This window comes from Tachyglossus aculeatus, chromosome 23 (assembly GCF_015852505.1).
Source record: "Tachyglossus aculeatus isolate mTacAcu1 chromosome 23, mTacAcu1.pri, whole genome shotgun sequence".
In the NCBI taxonomy this organism is placed as follows: Eukaryota; Metazoa; Chordata; class Mammalia; order Monotremata; family Tachyglossidae; genus Tachyglossus; species Tachyglossus aculeatus.
In genome coordinates, this window is record NC_052088.1 from 4,180,477 (window position 1) to 4,194,370 (window position 13,894).

At 52.4% G+C, this 13,894-nt stretch overlaps 1 protein-coding gene across 1 annotated transcript in view; it reads left to right on the plus strand.

Annotated features, from left to right (window-relative positions):
- The first annotated feature begins 7,776 nt into the window (after nt 1–7,776).
- Nucleotides 7,777–13,894, plus strand: part of SPTB (spectrin beta, erythrocytic) — a 112,812-nt gene continuing 106,694 nt past the window's right edge. The window contains exon 1 of the mRNA XM_038765433.1: nt 7,777–7,966. Coding sequence (XP_038621361.1) covers nt 7,777–7,966 — 190 coding nt within the window. The remainder of the gene's footprint in view (nt 7,967–13,894) is intronic.

The window sequence follows — 13,894 nt, forward strand, 5'->3', positions numbered from 1 at the left end:
GAGCCCACTGTTGGGTAGGGACTGTCTCTATATGTTGCCAACTTGTACTTCCCAAGCGCTTAGTACAGTGCTCTGCACACAGTAAGCACTCAATAAACACGATTGATGATGATGATAATGATATCCCAGGAGGGCTGGGTTAGGGAGGGCGCAGGCTGCCCAGCCCTCCCCTTTCTGGCCAGGCAGCACCAGCAGAAACCCCAGCCCCTGAGTTTGAGCCATGGTGCTCTCTCTCCTCCCAGGCCGGGGAGAGAGCAACTCACCTCTCACAGCATCTGCATCCCCAGCTGAGCAGCCTTTTGCCTCTTCTAACTCCTTGCTCACTGTGACCCCTCTACAAACTTCTCGGGTCCATCAGATACCCTGAATCAGGTCAGGGGCCTCTTCTCTGCCCCAGTTTCTGGGGTCCTGGCTTCCCATTCCCCAGATTGTTTTTCAGCCGATGCAGCAGGGGCTGCGCTCCTGTCTGGTTGCAGGGTGGGAAGAGGAAGGAGAAAGGATGGGGATTGGGGAGAGGAGGAAGGAAGGTCCTTTATACTCTCTCCTTCCCTTCCCTTCCATCTCTCAACCCCACCACTTCTCTCCCTTCCTCCCTTATCTTTATTTCTACCCTCGCTTTTTCCCCCCTCCTCTCCCCTCTTCTTTTCTCCTCCCTTTCCCAACTTCTTCCCCTCTCCTCAGTCTCTTCCATCCTCTCCTTTTTAGTACCTTTTACCCTGGGGCAGGGGAAAAGACACCAAGGAGGAGAAGAAGGAAGAGAGCGCCCCAGAGCAGTTGGCCTGAGAGAGAGGGGCCAGGAAGCAGCCACGGCTTGAGAGCTCTGTGGCTGGGGAAGCGGGAAGGCAGGGAGGAAATGGGAAGATCTGGGATTTCTAGACAATTTCTGGTGGTCCCCACATTCCACCCTCCCCCACACCTGGGTTTGCATGCTCTGCAGAGCTCTGCCATGTTGGCTGGGCACGCAGCATCACCCAAATAGAGGCCCAGATGGGAAGCAGCATGGTCTGAGAGTCAGAGGAACTGGGTTCTAATCCCACTTCACCTGTCATACTGTGTGACCTTAGGTAAGTCACTTAACTTCTCTGTGCCTCAGTTTCCTCATCTGGAAAGTGGGGATTAAATCCTATCCACTCCTGCTTTTTCTGTGAACCCCATGTGGGACAAGGAGAGTGTCCAACTTAATTATCTTGTATCTACACCTGCGCTTAACTCAGTGGCTGGCACATAGTAAGCACTTAACAAATGCCATAATTATTATTATTCAATAGATGCCACAACTGCTGCCCAATTATCATCTTACAACAGATACATTTATGCCAGCAAAAAAGTGTGAAGGTCAATCATTTTTTTCATATTGCTGTTAAAGGTAGTTCTCAGCAGTTGGCAATCCTGCAAGGTGCTGGAAATGAAATGCCAGATATAAACGTGTCCGGCACCAATACCACATCCTTAGCAGACGGGACAGACCGGCTGAAAACCAGACTGGACAAAACCGGATAGCTGGCACTCCAATTAGTCTTCCCAGGGGTTCCAGTTCCCGGGAACCCCCTTCGGGAGTGATGCATCACATTCCCACCCTGCACACCAGTTTCACCTGGGGAGTTCTTTCTGCATGGGGTTCACAAAGCCAGCTTAATACAGGTCAGAAATATTTGGGAGACACTCATGGTGAGGACTGAGCTCAGGGAGAGAAGAAGGGGAGATGGAATGCATAATGCTCTTGGAAGAACTTTGCTTGCTCGTCACACTTTCCCTCTTCCCCCTGGAGTCCGGTTCTCACTGTCACCATCCTGAACTGGCACCGGCACTGGATATTCAGCCAGAATGCCCTGGGTGGCAAGGGTGGCAGAAAAGCCAGGTCAGGGAGTGGGCCATTCCATTCGCAGCATCCCCGTGCCCGTTCAGGAGAATAGATATAAAAAAGAAGAATCCCAAGGAGAGCTGCGGTGAGCCTCTGCCAACCCTGGCTCTGCTCACAGGAGCGCTGGGGTTTTAAGCAGATGAATGGTTGTCAGGAAGCAGCTCCTTGGCACCAGGGCAATCAATCTCACCCTGAACGCTAGGCCTGTGGCAGTGGCGGCTCTGGAGGCCGTGGATCTGCCTGTTCTTTCTGGGGCAGACTTATTTACGGGAGCCAGAGAGCAAAGGGAATCTCACTCCCCCTCCTCTCCTGAGCCCTCCTCTGCCACTCTTAAAAATAGCCCACGGCTCAGAGGAAGAGCAGGGTCTTATTACCTCTATCACCTCCATCCTGCCCTGCTCGCTCACACCTCCCCTCCGGGCCCCAGATCCTGCCTGGGAGGCCCTGGCCATGTTTGGGGGTAGATCCTAGCCTGTTGTTGCCTGAATACCCTGTGTGAGCGTTCCTCCCTCTCCCCTACCCCAGAACTTCCCAAATGGGCAAAGAGCAGCCTATGAGGGGCGGCAGGGGGAGTTCAAAACCATCCTGGGCCTCGGCTGGAATCTCGTGTGCCAGAAATGGTTCACCCAGTTCTCTGTGCGCGATAGAGGGAATGGTATCTGGAGGGGGGGAGTCTGTACGGACTCGAGTTTGTGGCTAAAAATATACTTCACCACTCCTCGCCCCATTCCCTAGAATCCTGCCCTGGGCAGCGGCCCGCTAACTAGCAGTAGCGAGGGGCAGAAGTCAGGGCGGAGCTCTTGGTTTTGGAATTGGCCTTTCCCAATCCCACTTTAAAAGCAGCCCGATCCAAGGGGCCAACCTGGGAGCCCCACACCCCTGGCTTATGTACTGAGACTGGGAAAGCCCCTTTATTGGGTTGTGTCTCGGTTAAATGAGGGGCAGTCCTTCTCGCATCTTCCTGACTGTGCAGGAAAGTAGGGAATGTTAGATGAATTGGAAAAAATTTGGAACAAAATGGGGAAAAAAACAAGTCGGATAAAACTGAATTCCTTTAGAACCTACGGTTCTCAACTTACCTGTCATCTCTTGGGTGTAAACATGGCTCTCAAGCAGGGCCTCCGGCTAAGGGGGTCCCTTCGGACACCGAGATGGGCGTCAGAAGGCCTGGGTTCTTGTCTGGACTCTGTGCCGCTTGCCTTCTGAGTGGCCTTGAACTAGTCACTTCGCTTCTAAAAGCCTCAGTTTCCTCATCTGTAAAATGGTGATTAAATGCAGACCGAATCCCTCTGGGAGCATCATGTGGGTTGGGATAAGGACCAGGTCTGAGCTGATGGTATTTATGTAATAATAATTAATGATTATGGAATTTGTTAAGTGCTTACTATGTGCTAAGCAGTGGTCTAAGCTCTGGGCACTGTGCTTGGCACATAATAAGGGAGGAAAGCGGGATTCATAACAGACAGCTGCCCAGGATTTTCTGCAGGATGGGGCAGATGGGCACCATCTCTAGAAAGGCCATGGAACAGGTTCCCCACCTTGGGCGCCGGGAGGACTGCGGGGACTCTGGGACCCAGCACGTCCAGGTCAACACCACTCAGACCCCTGCTCTGAGTCAATCGAACAGGGGAATCTTCACCCCGTTCTGTCCAGACAGGGCATTCCTGCACCTTAGGTCAGCCGGACCTGCTGCTGGGAAGGGCAGGATCCACCTGTACCCAGAAACCTCACTGCAACCCCAGGGCAGAGAGTGAGGGACTCCCGTTCTCTGTCAGTGGGGCTTGACGCTGCTGCTTGTCCACGTGGGCACTGCCTGCTCGCGTCCTCGGGGTGAAGGGAGGTGAGGAGAGATGAGCGGGGAGAGACTGTAATCTCCGCCGCAACCAACCCATCACCCCGTGTCTCTCTTCCCTTCCTCTCTCTTCTCCCACTTCCTCTCATCTCTCTCCCTTGTCCCCTGTCTTCCTTCTCCCTTCTGTTTTCCTCTCCCCTCTCCTTCCTCCTCCCTCTCTTCTTCTCTCCTTCCCTTCCCCCTTTCCCTTCCCCGCTGGCAGCAACAGCTGCTACTTCGAAGCAACCACAGGGAAGAATGACATCATCACATTGCCCCGGGCCCAGTGTGGCGTGATGTCGTCACAGGTCCCATGGGGGATATACCTTGTATGATTGACTCTCCGCACACCGACTGCTCAGAGGTTTCATTTTCTTTGGCTCCTCTGCATGAAAAGATTGCTGAGCCTTGACTTCGTAGAAGCAGAATTCAATAAATGCTGGGCCCGGTGGTTTCTAATAAATTGTGGCCCCCTGAGATTGTGCTAAAAATCGGCCAATTCTGGTCAACCAAAGGGATGAATTTACAGTGAGGGGCAATTATTATGAGCAGAAAAGGCCCCCTTTTGCTGTTCTAAATAAAACAGCACAATTAAATAGAATCTGTCCTCTGAAGTGCTTTGCAGGCATGAGGTTCTGTGTCTCTGAAATGCGCAGTGACTCCCATTTTACAGATGGATAACCTGAGGCTCAGGAAGACACAGCGAGTTCCTCAAAGAGCTGGGATCTAGACTGTGAGCCCACTGTTGGGTAGGGACCGTCTCTATATGTTGCCAACTTGTACTTCCCAAGCGCTTAGCACAGTGCTCTGCACACAGTAAGCGCTCAATAAATACGATTGATTGATTGATTGATCAGGCTTCCAGGGCTTGTGATGCCAGTCCCCCACACCCTGAGTCCCCAACTCAGCCTGACGAGAAGCTGGGTGGCCAAGCGGTTAGAGCACAGGCCTGGGAGTCAGAAGGACCCGGGTTTTAATTCTGGCTCTGCCATTTGTCTGCTGTGTGACCTTGGGCAAGTCACTTCACTTCTTCGTGCCTCACTTCACCTCCCTGTAAAATGGGGATTAAGACTGAGCCCCGTGTGGAGCATGGACTGTATCCAATCTGATTAGCTTGTACTTACCCCAGCGCTACTTGCGCATATTTATTCTATTTATTTTATTTTGTTAATATGTTTTGTTGTCTGTCTCCCCCTTCTAGGCTGTGAGCCCGCTGTTGGGTAGGGACCGTCTCTATGCATTGCCAACTTGCACTTCCCAAGCGCTTAATACAGTGCTCTGCACATAGTAAGCGCTCAATAAATATGATTGAATGAATGAATGAATGAATGAATGCATGGCCCAAAGTAGGTGCTTAACAAATACCATAAACAAAAAATTGTTGGCTGTAGTTGTCACAGTCTCCTCTTGGGATGTTCCTCGCTTTACCACAATGGTTTTAGCCAGTACAGCCTTAGACCAAGCCAGTAGTTATGCCCTGAGTCCCTTAGAGGTCGGACCACTTCAGTCAAATGTCCACTGTGGGCAGGGAGTGTGTCTGTTATAGTGTTGTGTTGTACTCTCCCAAGAGCTTGGTATGGTAAGCGCTAAGCAAGCATGATTGATTGGCTGATTTATTGATCGATGCCCCTGGTGTGCTGTGGACATATGTGCTCTCTGAAAAATGCCGTGAAAGGTTGCTTCATTCATTCATTCATTCATTCATTCATTCATTCAGTCGTGCTTACTGTGTGCAGAGCACTGCACTCAGTGCTTGGAAAGTACAGTTCAGCAATAAGGAGAGACAATCCCTGCCCACACTGGACTTACAGTCTAGAAGGGGGGACACAGACATCAAACAAGTAAACAGGCATCAATATAAATAAATAGAATTATAGATATGAATATGTATACACAAGTGCCGGGGGGCTGGGGGGGGCGGGTAGAACAAAGGCAGCAAGTCTGGGTGATGCGGAAGGGAGGGGGAGCCGAGGAAAGGGGGGGCTTAGTCTGGGAAGGCCTCTTGGAGGAGGTGAGCCCTCAGTAGGGCTTTGAAGAGGGGGAGAGTGATTGTTGGATTGGATAGGTGGATTTGAGGAGGGAGAGCGTTCCAGGCCAGAGGTAGGACGTGGGCCAGGGGTCAACGGCGGGACAGGTGAAAACGGGGCACAGTGAGAAGGTTAGCACCAGAGGAGCGGAGTGTGCTGGCTGGGATGGAGAAGGAGAAAAGGGAAGTTAGGTAGAAGGGGCCGAGGAGATGGAGAGTTTTGAAGCCAATAGTGAGGCGTTTCTGTGATACGGAGGTTTCTTGGTGGCTTTATGTCCCAGGCAGACTTTCCCCAGGGTGGATCTACATGGGGTACTGAAACAGGAGCCGGCTGTTAACTTCTACTGGGCTTCCTTCTCCCCACGACTCTACCTGCCTCCCTGCCCTTCACAGTGCCCTCTCCCCGTGGATTCACTCTGTCACACAAGCCTTAAGACTCAGTTTCCTCCGCCTCTCTCCCACACCCCAGTGCGGGCTCTGCGGACCTTGGCCCCTTTCTGCTGGGTGGGTGCTCTGGTCTCCCCAGAGCCCTGGGCTCCCCCGGGAGCAGGGCAGCCCCCCAGCGTGGGCTCTGCGGACCCTGGCCCCGTTCTGCTGGGTGGGTGCTCTGGTCTCCCGGCAGGCCGGGGGCTCCCCGGGGACCAGTGTGGCCCCCCCTGCCATGGTCAGGCTGGAGGGTGGCAGCTCCCGGGGACTGGACTGACTGACTGCTTGCCTAACGGATTTACTGACGGACTGAAGGACTGATGGACTGACTGAAGGACTGCCTGCCTGCCTGCCTGCCTAATGGACTGATTGGCTGATGGGCTGACTAGCTGACTGCCCAACAGACTGGCTGATGTACCGATGAACTGATGGAGTGATTGGCTGCCTGACTAATGGTCTGACTGAGTAATGGACGGACTGATTGACGAACTGACGGCCTGACTAATGGTCTGACTGGCTGACGGACGGACTGATGGACCGACCGACGGATGGACTGCCTGCCTGGCTAACGGTCTGACTGGCTAATGGACGGACTGACGGACCGATGGATGGACTGACTGATGGACTGCCTGCCTGACTGGCTAACGGACTGACTGATGGACCGATGGACCGACTGCCTGCCTGCCTGCCTGACTAATGGTCTGACTGCCTGACGGACATATCGATGGACTGATGGCCCGATAGACAGACCGGCTGTCGGGCTGCTTGCCTGCCTCATGGTCTGACTGGTGGACGGCCGGACTGATGGACTGATGGACAGACTGGCAGGCTGCCTGCCTGACTAATGGTCTGACTGGCTAATGGACGGACTGATGGGCTGATGGATGGACTGATGGGCTAATGAACAGACTGATGGGACAGTGGATAGACTGATGGGCTGTTGGACGGACTGATGGGACAGTGGGTAGACTGATGGGCTGATGGACGGACTGATGGGACAGTGGATAGACTGATGGGCTGATGGGCGGACTGACTGGCTGATGGACGGACTGATGGGCCGATGGACGGACTGACGGGCCGATGGACGGACTGACGGGCTGATGGACGGACTGATGGGCCGATGGGCGGACTGATGGGCCGATGGACGGACTGATGGGCCGATGGGCGGACTGATGGGCGGACTGACGGGCAGCCGGCCGGCGCGGCTGCTAAGGAAGGGTCTGCCGGGCGGGCGGGCTGACGGCTCCGCCTAGCGGCCGCCGCGGTTCCCGCCGCAGCTCCTCCTCCCCGCGGTCCTCCTCCTCCTCCTCCTCCTCCCGGTCCTCCTCCCGGTCCTCCTCCCGGTCCTCCTCCTCCTCCTCCTCCTGCTCCTCCGGGTCCCCTGACGCGCGCCCCGGGGAGGCCCCCACCCCGCTTCTCCCGGAGGCTCCGGAGAAGTTTGTTCTGAGCCGTCCGTCCCTCCCTCTCTGTCTGTCCGTCCCTGTCCGTCCGTCCGTCCGTCCGCCCCTCTGTCGTTGGGTCCGTCGCCCAGGCCCGTCGCCCCGGCCCGTCGCCCCGGGCGGTGCGGTGCGGTGCGGTGCGGTCCGTTCCCCCGATGAGTCCCGAGCCGGTCCCGGCCTGCCGGCGCCCGCCATGACGTCGGCCGCGGAGCTGGGCAGCCCGGCCGGCCCGGGCCCGCACGGCAGCGGCAGCGGCAGCGGCAGCGGCATCATCCCGCAGTCCGGCCGCATCCACGCCCGCTGGGACGAGCCGCCCGCCGAGCTGGACAACGACAACAGCTCCGCCCGCCTCTTCGAGCGCTCCCGGATCAAGGCCCTCGCCGGTAAGGGCGCCGGACGAGGCCCCGGGGGGCGGGGGGGGGGGGGGGGGAGGGGGGGCCGAGCCTCACTCAGGGTCAGCTCACTCCAGGGATCGGTCCGTTAACCGCTCACTACGCTCCCGGCGCCGCCCGTACTACACGCTGGGGCTGATAACAATCATGCCATTGGAGAAGCATTTACTGTGTGCGAAGCACTGTTCTACATAATCAGGATAAAGTCATTTGTTAAGCGCTATGTGCGAAGCACCGCTCTAAGCGCTGGGGCTAATAACAGTAATGCCATTGGAGAAGCACTTACTGTGTGCGAAGCACTGTTCCAAGGAATCAGAATAACGGCATTGGTTAAGCGCTTACTATGTGCGAAGCCCCCTTCTAAGCGCTGGGGGTAATAACAATAATGCCATTGGAGAAGCACTTACTATGTGCGAAGCACTGTCCTACATAATCATGATAGTGGCATTTGTTAAGCGCTAACTATGTGCGAAGCACCGCTCTAAGCGCTGGGGGTAATAATCATAATGCCACTGGATAAGCACTTACTATGTGCGAAGCACTGTTCTACATAATCATGATAAAGGCATTTGTTAAGCGCTATGTGCGAAGCACCGCTCCAAGCTCTGGGGCTAATAACAGTAATGCCATTGGAGAAGCACTTACTGTGTGCGAAGCACTGCTCTAAGTAGTCAGAATAACGGCATTGGTTAAGCGCTTACTATGTGCGAAGCACTGTTCTAACTAATCAGAATAACGGCATTGGTTAAGCGCTTACTATGTGCGAAGCACCGTTCGAAGCGCTGGGGGTAATAATCATAATGCCATTGGATAAGCACTTACCATGTGCGAAGCCCCCTTCTAAGCGCTGGGGGTAATAACAATAATGCCATTGGATAAGCGCTTACTATGTGCGAAGCACCGTTCTAAGTAATCAGAATAACGGCATTGGTTAAGCGCTTACTATGTGCGAAGCACCCTTCTAAGCGCTGGGGCTAATAACAGTAATGCCACTGGATAAGCGCTTACTATGTGCGAAGCACCGTTCTAAGTAATCAGAATAACGGCATTGGTTAAGCGCTTACTATGTGCGAAGCCCCCTTCTAAGCGCTGGGGGTAATAATAACAATGCCACTGGATAAGCACTTACTATGTGCGAAGCACTGTTCTACATAATGATGATAATGGCATTTGTTAAGCGCTAACTATGGGCGAAGCCCCCTTCTAAGCGCTGGGGGTAATAATAATAATGCCACTGGATAAGCACTTACTATGTGCGAAGCACTGTTCTACATAATGATGATAATGGCATTTGTTAAGCGCTAACTATGGGCGAAGCCCCCTTCTAAGCGCTGGGGGTAATAACAATAATGCCATTGGAGAAGCACTTACTATGTGCGAAGCACTGTCCTACATAATCATGATAGTGGCATTTGTTAAGCGCTAACTATGTGCGAAGCACCGCTCTAAGCGCTGGGGGTAATAATAATAATGCCACTGGATAAGCACTTACTATGTGCGAAGCACTGTTCTACATAATCATGATAAAGGCATTTGTTAAGCGCTATGTGCGAAGCACCGCTCCAAGCTCTGGGGCTAATAACAGTAATGCCATTGGAGAAGCACTTACTGTGTGCGAAGCACTGCTCTAAGTAGTCAGAATAACGGCATTGGTTAAGCGCTTACTATGTGCGAAGCACCGTTCTAAGGAATCAGAATAACGGCATTGGTTAAGCGCTTACTATGTGCGAAGCACTGTTCTACATAATCATGATAACGGCATTGGTTAAGCGCTATGTGCGAAGCCCCCTTCTAAGCGCTGGGGGTAATAACAATAATGCCATTGGATAAGCGCTTACTATGTGCGAAGCACCGTTCTAAGTAATCAGAATAACGGCATTGGTTAAGCGCTTACTATGTGCGAAGCCCCCTTCTAAGCGCTGGGGGTAATAATAATAATGCCACTGGATAAGCGCTTACTATGTGCGAAGCACTGTTCTACATAATCATGATAATGGCATTTGTTAGAAGGGGAAAGCTTGGGTGCTGACAGACCCCGGTGGTCTCGACTTTGGCCTGTGGGCATTGCTGCTGGGTCTCCCACTCCTGCTTACGCACAGTCCCGGCAGCCCGGGCCTCCCCCACTCCAGGCTCTAACCCGGACCCCTGCTCTGACCCCCCCGGGGGTGGCACAGGAGAGAGAGGGAACACCTGCATGCAGAACAGGGAGACTGGCAGTAAGCTGAGACCACCACGCTTGCCCCCGTCCCCCTTGCCAGGTTTGTCGACTGCTGAGGATGATTTTTATATGTGGTGCGAATAAAAATGATTGATTTTTATAACTTTTTGTTGGCAGTTCAACAGTGTCAGAGAGCAGGCAGTTTGGAGTCAGGGATGTGGGGCTGGTAGCAGAGGATGGGCCGTGGGAGGGGTGCCGGGGGAAGGACGATGCACTGTTTCTGAGGGGGCTGCCGGCTAGACTCACGATAAACGGTAAAAATCATTCAGCACAAATGACTTCAAATGAGGAGGAGGCGGTCAGGCGTTGGTCAATCAATGGCATTTATTGAGAGCTTACTGAGTGCACAGCATTGTTCTAAACATGTGGGAAAGTATGCCCACTCTATTATATCAGACTCTCCTAAGCACTTAGTGCAATGCTATCTACACAGTAAGCACTTTACCTTCAGGGTGCTTACAATATAATGGGGGAGATAGACAAAAACTATGCATAAATAGTAGAAGCAAGGACAAAACAGATAATACTGTGAATTAGCATGAACTATCAGAATTTAATGTACAAATAACGATGCAGTTACCCACACATAAACAACAAATGCTGAGGATAGGATTAAAATATCCAAGTGCTAATGTTGGCTGTTGGATTGGTATGACTAGAGTGTTGTGAAGTAATTGAGAGACACTTCCTAGAGGAGGTGGGATTTTAGGAGAATTTTGAAGACGGGGAGAGCTGTGTTCTCGCAGATTTTGATGGGGCGGGAAGAAAGTCCTGGGCTAGGGGAGCCGCTTAGGCAGAGGGCTAGAGGTGAGAGAGTCAAGGGTGGGGAAGTGTTAGAAGGTGAGTTTGAGAGGGGCTAGGAGAGTGAGTTGGCCTTGCCTCAAGTAGTGGGTGGAGGGAGCTGATAGGTAAGACGGGGAAAACTGGTAGGGAGTCTTGAAGCCAACGATCACAGTTTTGCTTGATTTAGAGGGAGATGGGGAACCACTGGGGTTTTCTGAGGAGTGGAATGATATGCTGAGCAATATTTCAGGAAGATGATCCAGGCAATGGCGGGGAATAGAGATTGAGTAGGAAGGAAAGGAAACAGGTCTTCATCTCAAGGGCAAAAGATATCATAGAGTGATTATGTCCGAGAGGGACGCCCCAGAGGTATACCAGAATGGAAATACGTGGCTCAGTGGAAAGAGCACGGGCTTTGGAGTCAGAGGTCATGGGTTTGAATCCCTACTCCGCCACATGTCTGCTGTGTGACCTTGGGCAAGTCACTTAATCAATCAATCAATCGTATTTATTGAGCGCTTACTGTGTGCAGAGCACTGTACTAAGTGATTGGGAAGTACAAGTTGGCAACATATAGAGACAGTCCCTACCCAACAGTGGGCTCACAGTCTAAAAGGGGGAGACGGAGAACAAAACCAAACATACTAACAAAATAAAATAAATAGAATAGATATGTACAAGTAAAATAAATAAATAGAGTAATAACTATGTACAAACATATATACATATATACAGGTGCTGTGGGGAAGGGAAGGAGGTAAGATGGGGGAGATGGAGAGGGGGACGAGGGGGAGAGGAAGGAAGGGGCTCAGTCTGGGAAGGGCTCCTGGAGGAGGTGACTTCTCTGAGCCTCAGTTACCTCATCTGTAAAATGGGGACTAAGACTGTGAGCCTTATGTGGGACAACTTGATCACCTTGTATCCCCCCCCCCCAGCGCTTAGAACAGTGATCTGCACATAGTAAGCGCTTAACAAATGCCATCATTATTATTATTATTATTATTATTATTAAATAGCCCTTGGGGTCTCCGCCTTGGGTTCAGGGAAATTGAGAAAGAGAACCTTCGAGACAAGAGCTGGTCCTTGTTTGATAAAGCCTTGCAAATGCTTCTCCAGCCCGAGATCCCCCCAGATAGAACCCAGCCTGCAAAGCCTGCGTTGGCCCCGTATTGGTAAACTCACAGATTTCCTCTTCTCTTGGCTGGGAACCTCTTTTTTGCCCTTAGCATCATCTGAGAGAACAAAAACATCTCCCTTGTGTCAAAACTCATTTCCTGTGAGAGCCGAATCCATAGTTGCAGGGTCGGGGAGTGAGTGGTGGGAGAATCAGGAGAGCTGGTGCAGAGTGAAGTCACTGTTGGTCATGATGTGATTTTCACCAGATGCTCACCCCATCTATGGGCATTTTGTCATGAGATCCCAACAGTGGCCAGTGGCCCCCAGTGGGGGCAGAGATTCCTCATATCATGACAAGTGGACATGAAACACCAAGTAGAGAGAGTAAAAACCTGCTCTGGCCTGCAGTAGTCAACCCATGTCAGGTGCCCAGAGCAAGGGTGGGCGATCCGCCAGAGAGCACAGCCTGCCCAGGTGGGCCTCAGGAGGCAAGGGCTTGGGAGGAAGATGCTCTGCAGCCTCGTGTTGCATTGGCTGCGGTGGATCCCTTGGGGCCACTGTTGCCCTAGTAATAGTCATGGTGGTATTTGTAGAACACTTACTATGTGCCAAACATTTTACTAAACTCTGGGGTAGATACAAGCTAATCAGGTTGGACACAGTCCATATCTCCTGTGGGGCTCACAGTCTTAATCACAGTCTTGGGGAAGCAGCGTGGCTCAGTGGAAAGAGCACGGGCTTTGGAGTCAGAGGTCAGGGGTTCAAAGCCCAGCTCCCCCAACTGTCAGCTGTGTGACTTTGGGCAAGTCACTTCTCTTCTCTGTGCCTCAGTTACCCCATCTGTAAAGTGGGGATTAAGAGTGTGAGCCCCCTGTGGGACAACCTGATCACCTTGTAATCTCCCCAGCATTTAGAACGGTGCTTTGCACATACTAAGCGCTTAATAAATGCCATTATTATTATTAATCCCCATCCCCAGGCACATTCCCTGCCCACAATGAGCTTACAGTCTAGAAGAGGGGAGACAGATATTAATATAAATAGATAGATAGATAGATAAATTACAGTTATGTACATAAGTGCTGTGGGGATGGGATGGGGGATGAGCAAAGGGAGATGTCAGGGTGACACAAAAGAGAGTGGAAGAAAAGAAAGGTTGGTCCCCACCCTCAAAGTGAAAATGTGGTCCTCCTGTTGACAGTGCTGGGCATGTCCAGCACGGAATTAGGGATTTTAATTGCTTCCTTCTGGGATACTGAATTCTCCATTCCAGCCTTCATGTCTCCCCCACAGCCTCTAGGAAGGCTCCAGCCAACCACAGTTGTTGCAGTGGCAGTGTTAGTCTTTGGTGGTGCCCAGGCATTACCTAGCTGGAATGGGCCTTCAGCCCCTTCTGCCCAGCTTCTTCTCTGTGGCAGGGAGAAACCTGGGTGCCCTCCCTTCTCCATGCCCTCCCGGCTCCCTTGGTATCCAAGACCTCCCTCCCTCCCTCCCACTTGCTTGCTGGGACCCGCCCCAGAAGGCTGATTCTAAACAAGCAGCCTTCTCTTAATTTCAGCCACGGGCATCTCCTCTCCAGACCCCCTCTCCGATCCAGACCCCGTCTCCTGGCACTCTCAAGCACGAGCTATAGCATCTGTCTGCTTCAAAAGAGCAGCCTTCAAATGAGATTAACAAGCCCAGCTCTTAGCCAAATTAAAACTGAATGGTTGGTCTGTGCCAGGCCTGTTGTTAGAAGGGGAGAAAGACAGGAATGAAAAGACAGCCTTGACCTTGGCAGCTCTGGGGGTTGGGTTTTGGTG